Source organism: Protobothrops mucrosquamatus, unplaced genomic scaffold, assembly GCF_001527695.2.
Source record: "Protobothrops mucrosquamatus isolate PMUCROS unplaced genomic scaffold, P.Mucros_1.0 scaffold429, whole genome shotgun sequence".
NCBI lineage: Eukaryota > Metazoa > Chordata > Lepidosauria > Squamata > Viperidae > Protobothrops > Protobothrops mucrosquamatus.
This window is the reverse complement of record NW_015386754.1, coordinates 702,523-720,587: the sequence shown is the minus strand read 5'-3', so window position 1 is coordinate 720,587 and position 18,065 is coordinate 702,523. Positions and strand designations below refer to the sequence as shown.

General features: G+C 35.2%; 1 protein-coding gene across 1 annotated transcript in view; it reads right to left on the bottom strand.

The window, feature by feature from the left end:
* The window catches only part of LRP1B (LDL receptor related protein 1B), a gene marked incomplete at its 3' end in the record, with an annotated part of 540,296 nt that overhangs the window by 184,333 nt on the left and 337,898 nt on the right, over window positions 1-18,065 (bottom strand). Inside the window, exons 11-15 of the mRNA XM_029284208.1 lie at window positions 14,251-14,394; window positions 12,952-13,188; window positions 9,158-9,338; window positions 3,281-3,500; window positions 662-851 (exon numbers count right to left, since the gene is read on the bottom strand). Coding sequence (XP_029140041.1) covers window positions 662-851; window positions 3,281-3,500; window positions 9,158-9,338; window positions 12,952-13,188; window positions 14,251-14,394 — 972 coding nt within the window. The remainder of the gene's footprint in view (window positions 1-661; window positions 852-3,280; window positions 3,501-9,157; window positions 9,339-12,951; window positions 13,189-14,250; window positions 14,395-18,065) is intronic.

Below are 18,065 nucleotides of genomic sequence, written 5' to 3'. Positions count from 1 at the left end.
GTAAACCAAGGAGATGGTCGAGATCCACGTCGGGTCAGAGGCCGCAAAGGCACGACTCGGTCCAATGCTGCGGCGGCAGTTGTCTCCCAGGCCGCCGCCTGATTTTCCGCCGAGTCGTGGACTAGATCTTCCGGATATGGCCCAAGCTCCATCAGGAACCTCTCAGGGTCCATCAGTCGCCTGGGACGGAACCATCTAATTAATGGTCAAATTCTATAAAAATAGTTTTATGAAATTTCTATTGAAAACAATGTAATACATGATGTTGAGGATTAACTCAAAAGTTCACCCATGCAGAGCAGCTAGAGGCAATTTTCAAAGCAATAGAAGCAGCAGCAAAAGATGTGTAAGATATACCTATTTTATGACTTTAAGAAATGCTTTGTATCAAAATGCTTTTGCATCAAAGGATCCACAAAATCTTTTTCAAAATTAACCCATGTTTATTTCAGTGATGACAAGTGGTAATTATCGTTCACTAAATATACCCTACACATCTGCACTGACTTAGTACTTAGAATTAATTTCACATCTAATGGATTAGTGTGTTCACAGCAGATTGATGAGAAAGTCTGAAGCAATAGTGAGCATTTACTCTTTCTATAACTACAATTATTTAAGTGCTGCTTGGGGTGAATACAGAGAATGTTATTTTTAATACCTTGTTGCTTCTGGAGATCATAAATTTGCAACCCAAAGAGAGGGGATCTCTCACTTTTCAGAAGTGTCACATTTCTAGACATCAAATCCAGTTGGAAAATAGAGCCATTCATATAATCTGTCCAGAAAATATAATTTCTATGATGTGATAGTCCAAACGGATGATTCAATTCTTTTCCACTGTAGACCACCTGCAATTGATTGACATTAAATTGTTTCAGCATTCAGTATATCACTACATGGCTTAACATTTAATCAGAAATTAAGAAAAAAATGTGAATGTTTGATTTTTATATGTGTGCAAATATATTTAAAGTTTTCTTTACCAAAAAAATTTACTCCAATCTCCAAAGTACCAATTGAATATATCTTCAGATAATAAACCTATTTCCTAATTTTATTTGTCAGATTTTTAAAGGTTTGGGAGGAAGGGAAAATATTCCTCCATTTCATCCTGCTAGAAAAGAATGTAATGGATCTATCTCTAAGGCTGATACATTCCTCTCAAATATTAAATATTATGATCTCTCTATTCTTTCTATTTATATTTTTCTAATAAAAATCCACATCAACATAGTATCCATAAAGACATAGATTACTAAGATTAACAAGTATTGGCCAACATTGTTATACCTTAGAAAAATGTACTGGAAAACCATTTGTACAAATTCAATGGACTAACTGACCATAAAGACACAAAACATTGCTATTCCTAATTTCATACAAGGGTATAAATAGCATTCAGAGATTAACTGAAGAATGGAAAAAGATATGCTTTTTTCTGTATGAAATGAAACAAAAAGAAACTGCAATATGTAGAAAACTCATAAATTATTTTTTTAGACAATTCCCTTACACTAGCCTTCCACAAACTGGGGCTTTAAGTGCATTAGATCAAAACTGCCATTGTCTTCAATGTTCAATCACTGGTAGTCCTGTCCACAGTTTAGTGTGTGTGTGTGTGTGTGTTTGTAGGTGTGTGTGCATATGTATTTGTGTGTATGTGTGTGTTTTTCTGGAGAGAGAGAGAGAGAGAGAGAGAGAGAGAGAGAGAGAGAGAGAGAGAGAGAGAGAGAGAGAGAGTTCTATGGCTAACACTACTGTAGATCCTACAAAATATTAATAGTACGTGATGCTTTGAGTAGACTTTGAAATACATGATTACCTAATTATCCATTATTGATAACCCTAGAAACCAGTTTTAATTATTTGGATTATTAATTCTAGAAGAAGGGGGGCACTGATAACAGATGTTGAAGTTGGGTTTGGGGTACAATCTAGTAAAATCATTTTTTTTCAAAAGTTATCGCAACTATCATTCTAACAGATCTCTCTGTATCTAAATTCAATGCACACATATTGGACAGATAAAATTACGTAACACTGGCAATTATACACAATATATTTATGCAATGTATAAAATTAAAAATAGACTAAATACAAAATAAACATCATAAAATATATTTCAACTGTGTAAAAATAGCACCATCAATGTCATATGTTAAATTCCAGGCTGAATAAAACTGTAACACCTGTATAATATTATGATTTGGCAAGGAAGATGAGTGTAGATAGAGATTTGGTCCAATATAAAATAAAATATACCTTTACCCACCATATAAAAACAAGAAAAAGCACAATATATATTTGCAATACAAAAAGTCAAGTGATCTCTCATATACCATTTTTTTCTAATCTGCCTTTTTATTTTGCAAACTATATGGATAATAAAAAAATGAAAAATGCTTATATAAATTGTCTTATAGTACAGGAGTCCCCAACCCCTGGTCCATGGACCGGAACCAGGCCACGGCATGCCAGCAACCGTTACGCACAAACAAGCAAAGCCCCATCTGCGGGATGGAGGCATCACACAAAACCATGCCCCTGCGGTCCGCAGAAAAACCTCTCTCCACAAAGTTACATGTACTTCTGTTATAGTACATGTAACTTTGTGCATACATGTCAACCCTACTGAATAAACCAGACCAGGAGTCAGCATTTGAAACTACTTTTACTGAGAATGGTTATAATAGCAGAATCTTGCAAGGTTGATTGTGCCGCATGTCTTCTCCTTCTTATACCCAAGTGGATTAGGAAGTTCTTTATATAAACCTCTTCCACACATTGTCTTCTTCTTAAGGGCCTAGGTTGTTGTTATTTTTTTTTTCATCAGCACTTTAGTAATGTCTTTTTCAGGACCCTCTTCCTTATACTCTACTGAATGAGTATATATTCATGTGAGAAATTTTTAATGAAATTCCTAAAAATGCTGATATATGATATCATGTACTACTATGGCCAAATATATTAAGATAATTAGTAAGGGCTCATATTAGATTTAACATGAATTTTTGTCTCATGTACAGTAGAATAAGGATTAGAAAACACTTCTACCTTCTGAAATAAATAGTTCCTTCCTTCCTCCCTCCCTCCTTCCCTCCCTCCCCCTTTTCTTTCCTTTCCTTTCCTTTCCTTTCCCCAAAAAATAACTCAGTAGTTCTTAGACTGGGTACTTCCACAAGATAATCAATAGTCAGCCTTAAAGAGAAAATGAACAAATTGGCAAGATAATTCACTAAACAGGGAATCTGTGGGTAAAAAGTATTATTATGTTTACCTTGCGGTCACTTCCATTCAGAAATATTCTTTCAATATGATCATAATAGGCATCACACCAGTACAATATATTATTTTGATAATCCAGAGTTAATCCATTTGGCCACAACATCTTTAATGTCACAAATATTTGACGGTTGTTACCATCCATCCATGCTTTCTCAATTCTTCCCATACTATCATCTATTTCATCTTCTTCCCAATCTGTCCAATACATCCAGCTGTGAAATGACAAATAAAAAAACATTAATTGAACCATTTAACTTTAGTTGTAGAATTTTAATCATAAACAACCTGAAATTCTTTCATATTTTTTAAGGTTTCCGTTTTCTCTCTTCTGAGAATAAAATAATAATAATAGTAATTATTACTTAGTAATAATAGTAATAATATAATAGTAGATTATCAGAGCGATGTCTAAAGTACTTCCTCAATATCTGGAAATATTGAATTTATCAGACCTGAACACCCTAATTTTACAAAAAGCCCACCCTGCTTGGAACTGCCCATATTCTTCAGCTTTACTTTAATAATTTTTAGGTCCTTACTGGGACCTAAAATTAAGTTTCTACCACTCTTAGATTGTGAACTTAACTGTAGAGTACCCACACATAATATTATTATCCCAAATCCCCAACATCTAGAGCAGCACTTGAACAGCATCAGTATTGACAAAATCACCATCAGTCAAATACAAAAGGCAGTTTTACTTGGAACATCCTGTGATGGTACCTTTACACCAACAAACAACCATATCTGCCTATCTCAAGTCCTTGGGAAGCACCGGATAGGTGATAAAAACACCAAATCCAGTCTACAAAGCTTCGTAAATGTGAAACTTCACCTTTCACTAAGTTGATATTCACACACACAAAAAAAAAAAAACACATCAATTTTAACATTTTTCTTGGTAATCTAATCATGGTGTCATTTCTAACACACTGGAAATATGACTCAGACCTATCAAAAAATAAAATTAAATGCCATATCCCCACCAACATGGCAAGCTACTGTATATAAACAAGGGCCAAACCACATACACTCATTAACAGATGACGTTACTTAGTCAGATAATGAAATGTCTGCAAGCAAACAACTAAGCTCGGAAACCACCAAGGTCTCCAAAAATTAAATTAGATTGGACATACACTTATAAATTCTTGTAACATCATTTTGTAAGTATGAATAATAATGCAATAGTAAAATATTTTTAAGAGGTACTATGGCTCTACCTATTGGAAATATTGCCTGGCAGATAATCCTTTATTTATTAGATGTTGCACTGAGCCTTTTACAAATTACAACTTCAGATACAGTCAAGGCTCATTTAAGATTGCCTTTAATGAAATTTATATGTCAGCTGTCTAGAACTGAAGTAAATAACCTAATCAATATAGTCTTTACGCTCTCCAAAAGTACAATGAATCAATAGACCTTGAAAACATTTATTTGACTTGTTAAAAGGATATTACTTAAAACATTGTCCTAAGCGTTTTGCAGTTTACATCTGTCACATCCCAAACCAGGCTCAAATTATGTGGTAATGATTTAGCACAAGAAATTAATTAAAATATAAGCAAAATTCCAATAATTTTCATTTGCAGTATGGAATGGTAATTTAGCAGTTACACTTCCTACTGTAAAATAATACAGATGATTCTATAATATGAGTATATTTATAGCCATCTAGTCATATAAAAAGGACTTCTAGTTTCCTAGACCTATTTTGGTAAAATCTAACAGAAATACAATAATGATGGTACAAAACAGTGGAGCAATATGCTTCTACATGCCTAGATTTAGTAATAACTTAAAAACTGAACTAGTTTTACATTTAAAGTATTTGAATCGTTTTTCTTTTTAAATTTTATTTTAATCACCATTATCTGTAACTTTTACACCATAGTGGTTATATTTCAGAGTTGGACATGAGACAAATGCCAAACATAATTTGGTTTTAAGATGGAGCTTATAGAAGTAATATACAGTAAGTATTTTAAATAAAAAAAATGAAGGATTTAATAAAAAAAAGGAAAAACAGTGGTGGGTAGCAGAAATAGCAAGTGAATTAGGATTCCTAAAATGCAAATTAGAGACCCAGTTTGGTCTAATGATTAAAGCACCAGGCTAGAAACGAGGAGACTATGAGTTCAAGTCCCACCTTAGCCAGGAAAGCCAGCTGGGTATCTTTGGCCAGTTACTCTTTCTCAGCACAACTCACCTCACAGGGTTGTTAATATGGAGAAAATAGGAGAAGGAAGCTGTGCTGGATATGTTCATTTTCTTGAGTTATTTGTCAAAATAATAAAAGCAGGATACAAATAAATAAGGCAAAGGTCTAGAAACCAGGACACCATGAGTTCCAGTACTGCCTTGGACACAAGTACAGCTGGGTGACTTTGGATCAGTCACACTTTCTCATGGCAAACCACTTTTGACAATATTGCCAGAAAATTGCAGGGACTTTTTCAGACAGTCACCATGAGTAAGCACTGACTTAAAGATCCTAAAAAAATAATAATCAAACAAATTCCATCTGAATTTGGTCCTTTCCCAAACTTTGAAAGTAAATTTTGAATTGTAGGTAGGTAGGTAGGTAAGTAGATAGGTAGGTAGGTAGGTAAGTAGGTAGGTAGGTAGGTAGATAGATAGATAGATAGATAGATAGATAGATAGATAGATAGATAGATAGATAGATAGATAGATAGAATTTAGTTGCTTGCTCTCAAAGTGTATACATACATAACACACATTTAAGCATACTATATAGAACATATGTATAGACCTCCACCCTTACACATAAATAACATATAAATATTAATCATTGTCTAATATCTAACAACAGTACCGGAGAGCTCATGCCTGGAAGAGAACATGTTTGGTTGAGATACTGTCAGAATTCATGCATGTTGCACATAAGGTGTTTTAGGGTGGGAGATAGTAAAAACAAAAATACAAGCCATTGATAGCAGCTTGGGATGGAGATAGCTGCCAAGCAAAGGTAAAAGAATGAGAGACACTAAGAAGTGGGTTACAGTTCGCTGGTTGCATGTGAAACCCTTGAATTCAAAAGATGGAGCAAAAGATGGATGGGTGTTGCACAGATCATGCATAGGAGGAGGGTCCTAAAGCAATAGTCATGTACTACTCATCCGTAAGAAGCCCTGCCTGGATTTTTCTGCAGCAAAACCCAGAAATATAATAGTCTTGAATGTTTAGGAAATGACCATGCAGAGCTCGGGGTGGGTGGGTGGGGTGTCAAACACAGCATCAGTTTGGAATCCCCCTGAAAGAAACCTAAGTCCAGCCTCCCCTTGAAGTCCATTGACTCTCTTCTGGAGCCAATTTGCCTTGACTGTTACTAGATCAGATTCTTGTTTAGAGGTAGCATGAAAAAAAACTTGTTGTGGTTTTGAATTCAATTTTGGCTCCTAGTTTCCTGCATCTGACATAATGCTTAGTATTGCTTCCACGTTTCACTCAGCTTTTCCAAACAAATATTTTTTTGGGGAGGGGGGAACTGTCTGTGTGTGCATATATGTATAGGCTAATAATTAATGTTAAACAAAGTGATATATTTTATTCCAACTTGATTTGGTCAAACTTTCAATATCTTGGTTTTGGCTGTACTGCACAAATGTTAAACTAGGCACTGAAACTTCTGAAAGCAGAGGGAAAGCTAGTGTTATAAAATGCATTTATTATGACATTTCATATTTTAATCTTGATGTTATTATTCTGAGTCAATGTTCTGCCATATCTCGAGCTGACTTTTATTCCAACCAAAGCAGAGCAAACAACACTCTAATTAGCAAAATACCCTAACTGCTCAAGAAATCTACCATTTCTTGGTTTTTAAAACTATAATCACACAATTTTGCACAGGGAAAATAATTATTTGCATGTAGTTATACTAATTGGTTTACTTGATTTCCCCAAGGAAGATTTTCTTTTCCTAACTTTACCTTGAGAAAATTTATTACAGATTGTTGTGGTATTTTGCTACTCCAAAGCCTCTTGTCCTATCAAGGTAGGGAGAGGAATAGTCAGAAAGCACAGCTGTTTTTTTTTTTTTTGCATTTAATTGTTTGTAATATGACAGAGTTATTAATATGAGTATTATATTCAGTTAATTGCTTTAATTGAGTGGTACAAGAAAATAAAGTTATTAAGGAAATGGGACTTGAACTCTGAGGTGGGCAGCATATTAAAGAAGGGTGATAGTGGAGTTGATTTTAAAAAGTATACTATGATTTGATTTAGCCTTTTAAAGGGGTTTACAAGTAGTCCTTGAATTATAGCCACTCGTTCAGTGACTCTTTGAAGTTATAGCAGTACTAAACAACTGGTAATTATGCCTTGTCTCCAAAGTTAGGGCTGTTGAAGTGCTCTACAGTCTCATGATCAAAATTCAAGCATTTGGCAGCCTGCTGCACTGATGACAACAGGGGTGCTTCAGCTCCCCTCTCACCTGTCTGCCCCATCTCTCCCCTCAGCAGTGGTGCTGGGTCTGAAGTAGAGACCCAGCACTTTCAGCAGTCTTAGCCAGCTGCCATTGCCCTGAGATCTCTATTCAGCCTAAGTGCCACTGCCACTGAAGAGTGCTGTCTTAAGCCCTATTATCAGAACCACCACCTCATGTCTGCGCTCTGCAATCATTTTGTTACCAGTCTGCCATGAACCCTGAGAGGGAAGGGAAGCACTTGGGGGGGGGGAGTGAAAGTTAATGTTTCAAGGTTGCTCCGCGATGAGGTCATCCACACTATTCTCAAATAGCATGTAGAAGCTAGAAGGCGGGCAGGCTGGTAGAATAAAACAGATTCTTGGATGGCAAATTCAGCTAAGGTGGCAGTGCGCAAGGCAGCAAAAGGGAAGAGAGGTGGAGAGATAAGCAGCTGGGAAGAGTTGAAAAGGAGGCAGTGCCTTAGATTACCAAGGTACAATGGTGGGAGAGCCCAATTTGAAAATGGCCTGGATTGGGATAGTTCCTCACCTAATAACTTCTGGAATTTGGTTAACAACAGCAATGGGTGTGTGTGTGGGTCCAAGGATCGGCATCCCTAAGCAATAAAGTCGCATGATGTTGCACTTTAAGTCCGGATTACTTAGTGATGGAAATTCCATTCCCAATTCCTGTTCTAACTTGAGGACTACCTGTACTATAAGCTGGCCTCTCCTAAACCTTTCTCCTGAAAAATACATGGAAACTGAAGTTAAAATGATTTCTTACAAATTATTTTGAGACAATTTAGTTATTTTTTATTTTATTTATTAAATTTAATATGCTGCCCACCTCAGAGTTCAAGGCAACTCTGTGCAGCTTTTTGCTTTGCTATTAATTAGAAGCAAGATTTAACTTAAATGGCCCTTCATAAGGCAACAATTTCAATAAACCTCAAATGACTTAACTAAGAAAATGCATCCAAAATCTAAGCCCATGACTCCTGTATGATTGATATTTGACAAAGTTGCTTCAGTGCTGCCATGTTGCCATGGTTAGCGTGGACACATGATCATCACTTCAATGGTTTCTGACTTCCTACAAAGAAAGTCATTGGGGAATCAGACATGAAGTTGGAAGTCGTTCCTGCTGCCATTGCTTTTTTGTATGTCTGCGGTCATTCTGTTTCTGTTTAGGTATAGAAATATCTATGAAATGATGACACAATGGGTCAGGGGTTGTCCAGTTATAACTACAAATGTAATTCTATTTCATTTCATTACATACACACATACATACAAACACACAAACCTGGTGACTGTGTAGACAAATGACAAATATTAATCATCTTGGCCAACATTTTGTAAATAACTTGTGAATCTTCCTAGTGCATTTTCAAACAGATAAAATGTTATTTAAGATAGAAAGTTTTCATACCCGTTAACAGGATCCACCACAATTCCTCGAGGGTGAGACATGCCACCTTCCAGAAGAGTTTTGCGGTTCTGAGAAGCTTTCTCTAGCCTGGCAACATTAATTGTTTTCCTGTAACCATCATTTGTCCAAAACAAATTATTCCCAATCCAGTCTATTGCAATGCCTTCTACATTATCAAGATCTGTGTAAACAAAGATGATATATATAATTTTGTGTGCATGTATGGGCATGTGAATGTATGAAATATTAGGTTCTTCTACACAAAATGGTAAGCAGATTTTTTTATTTTTTTTGTAGAACAAACAGAAATCCAGTATAGCAGATTGCAGGACATTGCAGGATTTAGCTATGTAAATTCATTTAGTGGTTTTGCTTTCCTTTTCCGGAATAAAATCATTCTGAGTTCTTTGGAAAATAAGTGAATATGTATGCAAACATACAAATAAATAAATAAAGCTAATACCTAAATAAAAAGATAACACTAATACTTCCTTTATAAAAACTTAAGCAAATAGTGACCATAATCATTAATCTGACTATAATCATAATATTCATGATACTAATATTTAAAGTTATCAGTTATAAGGTACAAATAATTTTGAACTTATTGTATGCAGTCTAAATCAAGGAGCAAACCTTGGAAGCAAGAAATATATGAAAGGGGCTAATGATTTAGCAACAGTAATGCTGAATCTAGAAGAATTCCTTACAATGGAATCAAGTTGCACTGCTGACAATTTTCTGGAATGGTGTGGATTGCAATGTAGTAAACTACCTTATGATATATATTTTTTCAACATTTATTTGATTTCTATCTAGTCTTTTCTTTCAGGAGTTTAAGGCAGCATGAAGAATGGTTCAGATACCTTTCTGGTATAGATTATTTAAAAGCAATGGAGAATCATTAATTATCTTTTAGTAGTTTATCATGATAAAAAATATCCTGGCAATAAAATAATAACAGTGCTAGAACATATGTATCATAAATGAATGAAAGCTTATGTTTATTCGATGTATTAGTGCAAAGAATTACATTGATTGTATCAGTTTAGCTTACCTAAAAAATAACTATTATATATATGGGTATAAGTATCTGTGTGTGTGTGTATAGATCATCAGCTAGATCAGACATGTCAAACTCATGACGTCACATGATGTCGCACAACATATTGGAGCTTTTTCTCCATTGCCAGCAATGGGGTGGGTGTGGTTTCTGGATGACGCGTCCGGCCCACAGGCCGGCAGTTTGACACCCCTGAGCTAGATCATTAGAACAACAGCTTTTTAGAATATATAACCGTTCATCAAGCATTTCCAATAAAAAGCTTATATTTTCATTTGTTTCTATATTTTTATGGAGTGGCATGAAAGGTGACATTTTAGGTACTGCAATATATATATATATATATATATATATATATATATATATATATATATATATATATATATATATAATGAAAACCAACCCACTTTCCAACATGGTTGATTAACTTGTTGTTTTGCTTTTGAACTTTCAAAGAAAAAGGTAATATAGACTATGCAACATTGTGCTAAAACCTAATTACATACTGAAACTTCATATTCCTCAATCAATGTACATAATTGCTTTTCCAGTATTCCATCATAGCCAGGGAAACACTCCTATAGGTTTTAAAGGTGACAGATGAGCTCACCCAGCGGCTTCATGTAGATATCAAATAGGAGACAGTACAGAGCCTTGCGGGATACTGTTAAGGGGCAGTTGGGGACTGGATCTTTCATTCCCTATCAACATCAATTGGGAGTGAGCTTGGAGAAAGGAGCTAAACCAGCTTAAAACTGTGCTGCCCAACTCCAACTCATGAAGCTGGCCTGAAAGCATGCCATGGTCGATGGTACTGAAGGCCGCTGAGAGGTCAAGAAGGATGAGAATGGTTGCACGAAGTGCATCTTTCTCTTGCCAGAGATCATCCATAAGTGTGATGGAGACCCGAATTCAGATTGAAAAGGATCCAGGAAATCTGTTCCATGCAGAACTCTCTGGAGCTGCCAAGCTACTACCTTTTTTACCATTTTCCCTAAAAAGGGAAGATGGGAAACTGGGTGAAAATTTTCAAGGTAGGTGGGGTCAAGCAATGATTTCTTAAGTAGAGGACAAACCAAAGTCTCCTTGAAAGGTCTCAGGAATATCCCCTCTCACAGTGAGGGATTTATCACTGCATGAACTCACCTGCTGGTCACCGTCCTGGAGATCTACACCAGTCAGGAGGGACAAGGCTCTAAAGGTAGTTATTTTATTGACCGCACAGAGCACCCTCTCTACTTCCTTAGGGGTGACAGGGTCAAATTGATCCCAAATTATTAGGCAAAATGACTCCCTAGGTACCTCATAAAGACCTGCACCATGCAAAGGTTCCAACTGGGAACAAATTCAAGTAATTTTATCCAACAGGTGTTCAACAAATTCTTCTTCTTGGCTCTGGAAATGAATGTCCAAGCCTCCCTGGCCTAGAAGAGATTGGGCGATTCAGAACAGAGCCAATGAACAACACTCTGAGAATGCAATAAGAACAGAGAAGCATTGGTTTTTTCGCCACTGGAGATGCCTTAATAGCGGCTCTGAGACATGTCCAGTCAGACTCATCCTTCATCTTTCTCCAGTGATGCTCTAGACAACTCTTAACTTGTTTCGGAACCCTCAGGTATTCCATGAACTATGGGGAACAACAGGGACGAAGAGTCAAGAGAGGTCGCATAGGTGGGATCCTGTCCATAGTCTCAGCAGTCTTTTGATTCCAGGCTATTACTAAGGCTTCAATAGAAAATCTTCCAAAATATCAAATCCTATGAGATATCCCCCAGTTCCTCCTGGAATCCAATTAAGTACATCTATCTCTGGGGGTGGACCACTCAAATGGGTCCAGTCTCCCTGTAGAGGGGAATAATGTAAGAAAGTCTCAGGGATATTAGAGATATCAAATCTGATGCTACTCAGTATTGAATCAGAAATATTCCAATTTTCGTTAAATATTGATTTTCCTTGCTTTACGATAGTTTTGTTATAGTTCCCCGAAAATTGAGAAATTATTTTATGATAAATGCAATAAAAGGTGCAATAAAACAGAAATATTGAGAAAAAAACATTGGTACTGCACTTTCTCTTCTCAGGCTAAGCTATGAATCTCCAGATTCAACTATAGATGGGGTCAATTGGCTTGAATATGACAGAAACCTGACATAACAATGCTAAATTAAGTTCTTTATCATAAACTAGAGTGGAGCAGTTAACTGTTTGAAAGTGCTAGCTCCTCCTTAAACTCACTTCTTCCTGTCTTTGTCATGTTCCAAAAGCTTCTTTGCCCTGTGCTTCATGCCACTGAACCTGAGCAGATGCTGATTGTTGATATAACTGACATTCGTGCTCTTAGAATTGCTGGCCCCTGGCTTTTATTTCACAGCTGGGAAAGAAATAGGAATGTTGATGGCACCACGTAGAGTGTTGAAATTTCTTCTGAAATTGATGAGGATGATTAGATAATTGATTAACTTTCCTTTGGTTAGTTCCAAGATATCCTTTCTGCTAAGAATATGCTGAAATTATCTCCATTGGTAGTATGTGTTAAAAATACAGACTATTTTAAATCCCAGCTACCCAGTAATATATAATCAAAACATTTTGGGCAACAATGATCCTGCAGTCACAAAATCTTAAACTTTCAAAGTTTTAAAATAAATAAACAAGCTTAATTTGAAAATGCTGGAGTGAAAATTTCACTTTCCAATATTCTACTGAAATCTCTCCATGCATTACTTACCATCCTTCAGGATTGTTTCACGGCCGGAGCCATCAACTTTTTGACGTCCTATCAAGAAACTGGTAGTGTCTGCAAAGTATATGTAATTGGTTTCAGCATGATAATCCAAAGCTCGAGGATTGACCAAATTTTCTATAGGGATCATATGTTCATCAGCTATTTTGGTATTTAGATCCATTCCTTGTATGATGCCTGGACGTCCTTTTCCATAAAACAGGAACAATTCATTCTTTAGTCCTATATTATAAAAAAGGATTAAAAATTTAAATCACAAATCTCTCCTAATATATTTACACTAAATACCAATGTTGCTTTATTTAATGCTAAAACTTTTTTTGTTTTGTTTTTTTACTTTGGCATCTACAGTAAACGTCTCACATACTCTGAAGACATCTGAACTCAGAATGATTAAACCAATTAAATTTATTAAATTTAATTAAAACAGACATTTCTGTGATTGGGCTGCATCTAATTAATCACTGATTTTTATACCAATTAATATTTCAAAAATCCAAAAGAACACAGACTATTGTCAATGCAAAATTGATTTGTATAAAAATGGATCTATTGATTGCTATTAACATGTAATTATACTGTAAAATTCAGCACACACAATTTAATTTTCATTTTTAAATTCAAAAACTAAAGCAAAACAACACAAAGTAATAGATTATACTTTTCTATCTGAATATGTATTAATATTACTTATACATTCCATTACTTGCTTCTTAAGCATATTCCAACTTTGTAACCTTCAGTAATGAAAATACAAGCACCCAGAGCAACAAGTATGCAAATCTTTTTTAAAAAAAATCTTTGGATTCAGTTAAAATTGTAAGTAAGATTTTGGCTACTATAACTTGCGTTTTGGTAATTTTTGTATGGGTTCACACAAATATCAGGATGCAAAGTGCTAAATTTATGACAGGACTCAACTAACATCAAAATGTCGAGAAAAGGAAATTTCTGAAATTTATTTTGAAGATTATATTTTAATACAAATAATACACTGTGATTGGATGTGGGTCAACATGATTTCTATAACACTCCAAAATGGGTACTAAGTTGGGGAAGGATTGGATAATACTATCCTGTAGGAAACAAGAATAACAAGAAATAACTACAAGGTCCAGTCCATACCCAAGAGATGATTGGTTTAATATGGTAAAAACATACTTTGAACACATTCCCCAGCTAATATTCAGCTAGTGCAACTGCTAATTATTATTATTTTTTATTGAATATAGAGAATTCTACTTTGAACACAAATAATTTCTGGTAAAGTGTTGGACAACATACTTTTGCATGATCTGCCATCACTTCCCAAGACAAAACCCATCCGGCAGCGACAACTCCTGCTTTTATAGCTGCTGCTGAGCAAACAGATGTGTGAACATCTACCTGGCCTTCCATGCTGGTCTAGTTCACATGCATGGCTTCTTACTGGAATAGATAAAAAGAACAAGTGGGAAATTCTTTTTTTTTTAAAAGATGATCAAACTTCATAAGGCAAAAGATAAACCTGAATGTTACAATATCTTATTCATACTCAATAAGAAGTATTTAAATAGTTATTATTTAAAAAATACTACAGAACAATGCGAAGTCTATAATGTATATCTTGTAGAAGGACACAGATATAGTTTTGATTTTAAACAAAGAAAAAGAGAATGCATAAAAATATTATGGGGATAAACCCTGACATTTAGTTTCTATTCTTAACTACGTTTTTTCATTTTTCCCCCCATGATTGTTTGTATTAAATGAGATCCTACTTTCTGGTTAACAACTGAATAACCAATATGTTTTAATGGTATGTGGGAAAGACCTTGGGAAATGGGGCTGGGAAAATACTGCTTAAGGAATGGTCAGATAGAAGAGGGCATAGCCTCCAGCTGCATAATGGGCAGAGAAAGAGATTCAGAAAGAACCCTCCCTAACTTCTCAGACTTAAAAGAGACCCCTAGGAGATTTGCAAGATTCTGTTAAGATAGCCTTACAATAAAGTACTACCATGTTTCCCTGAAAATAAAACCGGGTCTTAGTATTATTTGCCTCCAAAAGAAGCACCAGGTCTTATTTTCAGGATGTGTGGGTCTTTTATACTCACCTCCAGCACCAACAGCCCTGCCAATCCATAGCTCGGTTCTCAGCTGCAGAGGTCTTGCAGAACCGAGCTATGGATTGAATCCATAGTTCAGTTCTCGGCTGTAGTGGCCTTCTGGAAAGGCCTGTGACTGAGAAATGCAGGCCTGGGGATGCCACAGAAGAAGTAGGCCGGTGAGGAGAGGCCTAGCTGCAAGGTAAGTGGGTGCGGGGCACATGGGGCAACTCCATACCCCCACTCCTGCCCTAGCTTGATTTTTAGGTGTGTGCCTTGCCCCCAAACTAGGGCTTATTTTTGGGGTAGGGTTTATATTAGGCCCATCCCCCAAAATAAGGTAGGGCTTATTTTGGGGTAGGTCTTACTTTCAGGGAAACATAGTATTAGCCTATCTGGTCATGCTTCCTGTCTTGGAAGGCTAGCAATATTCATGTATTATAAGTTCCTCTTGTTACTGTTTTAAAGTCATTTGATTTTTCATGAGCCTATGCATACTTCAATAATGCTTCAAAATTATCTGGAAAGAGTGACAGGGATCATGCACAAATACAAACTCAGCAACTTCTGTAAAAATCTGGAAAAAAATGTTCCTGCTTTATGGAATCAACACATTCTAGCAATTATTCAAGGAGCAGTACTATTTTTCTGGGATACTGGAGTGTGGAAGCCTTAAAAAAAGGCAAATGTGTTTTAATGAACAATAGAAAGATACTTGTCTCTGCAAGTTCAAGATCTGAATAATTTGTTTAAAAACATTTCAAAATAGTGTGTAGCCCTAGTATGTACATATCTCAGAGTTTTTTAGTTGATGAATTAATGCAAAGGAGGATACTATTGCTTTAATTGTTTAACGAGTCATAACACAATTAAACACATATTAAAAGGATGATAGTAATGATAATGATAATAGTTAAAATAGTACATGAAACCAAAAATTACATCTACACTATGATCTGAGAGAAAGGAGGAAGAAAAAAAAATAACATAACAAAAGGGTTAGAAAAATTCCTAAAAAGAATTGTAAATTTAGAATTTAGTTATTGATACCAACCAAAAGTTTGGGATAACTTGGAGCAGCTGTTCAAGCAAAGCCTACCATTGCTATTGAGTAGTGAATTGCTGTCCTATTGCTAAAGGAAAAAAAAACCCTAATTCTCTGGGGCTTTTATCAGTTCTTGTGACCTTCCAGGATTGGGGTTACTGAAGAAATTGGAAGGTAGTTGGAAGATTACAGATTAGGAACAACTGAAGATATCTGCTGCATTCTTAATCATGTCAAGACACTCATTAAAAAAACTTATTAAAAAGAGAGAAAGAAATTCTATTACATACCATAGAGAGATCAAGTTACATGACTAGACTTTGCACTCCATCTAATTTAAAAGGAGGAATGAATTCTAATGAAAAACCAACACTTTGAATTTGGTAGTACAGATCCTGATAGTATAGAATCTGGTAGTACAGATCCCTGAACAATTTCTCTATCTTTCACTTCAGAAGATGAAGTTTGCACAGTTTGATATCTGAAATAAGTCTCATCCTAAGCCCATATTTAAACATTTTAATAGCCGAATTTGATTAGTTTGAAAGTAGGTTAATTTCAGAATGGAGAAAGGGAGCAGGATTCTAGCAGCTCAGGATATGTAATTAATATGTTATGATTAATATATATTACAAATCTTATTGTAGAAAAGAAGACAGAGAACCAATTTTGCTTTTATCAAGTGGAAAAATGGCTGAATTTGTTAACCTTTTGTGCAACAACATTTTATGCACCAACAATTTATAATCCCATTTATTTGTTAATTAGGATCAGACACTTCTAATGAGCAAATCAACTTTCAAGTGAGGAAGTTAGTAATGGTATGTGGACACTTGCTCAAATGTAATGAGAATAAATTCTTAGGAACTTGTCCCCAAAAGAGCACAACTTTCCACTTTTCAAAAATAATTACTACTAAACTTGCAATCCAATCATTCATAAAGAAAACCACTATTGCCATCATACGTAATAACATTTCCTTTCAAATATTTTCATATTCTGACTATAACAATGCACCCTCTTCTTAGCTCTGATATCTAAATACCACCTAAACAACAGATTTGTTTTTCCAACAAAAGATGCTGTCATAATCCACCACACTGGCCAGTTAATGACAGACCCACCAAGCAGGTGAAATTATTTAAATAGATTGATATCCACATGCTGGTGTCATCACATATAAATGTTTGCTAAAAATGGACTTTCACCATTGCAAAAGACTATCATGTAATATCTAATATTAAAAGGAAATAACAATGCAGTTAATTTGCTGGAACTCATGCCACCTAGAGCAAACAAGATGCATGCATAATAATAATTTAAAAAAATCCTGGAAAATAGTTTGTTCATATATATGTTCTCTGAATAAGAATATAAATGAGGATTTAACAATTTGTGGGAAATTTTTTCCTACAAGAAAAAAATAGAATTGAAGTGTAAGTTGTTTCTATAAAGATGAAAAAACCCAACAAAAAACAGTTTTCTAAGGATTGAATTCAAACTGCACTTAGAGTTTATTTTTTCTGACCTTTGTTTTCCCATGCCAATAAAAAAAGAGCTGTAAAAGCTACTTGGTAACATTAATAGACTGTCACTCAAAGTATACTTGCACCTATCTCTTAACAAATAAAACTGTACTACTTATTTGAGAAATTCAAACTAAGAATGTACTTGTGTAAAAAAACAACTCTGACAGAAAAATAAAAATATTAAGGTGTGAGTGAGAGAGAAATTTGCATAACAAGGCATAAAACATGAAAACACTCGCATTAAGTTATAGTCCTGAGCAAAAAAAAAATAGTTGCAGAAAGAAAGCATCAAAGCATAATGAAGTCAGCTGATGCAGACTATTGGGGGATGGGAGAAGAAAAATTTAACACAGACACAACTCTGCAAATCGTCTACCAAATGCAAGGTAGAAATAAAATCCATGAGAGTTATAGAATGGGAACAACTCAAAGATGTCAC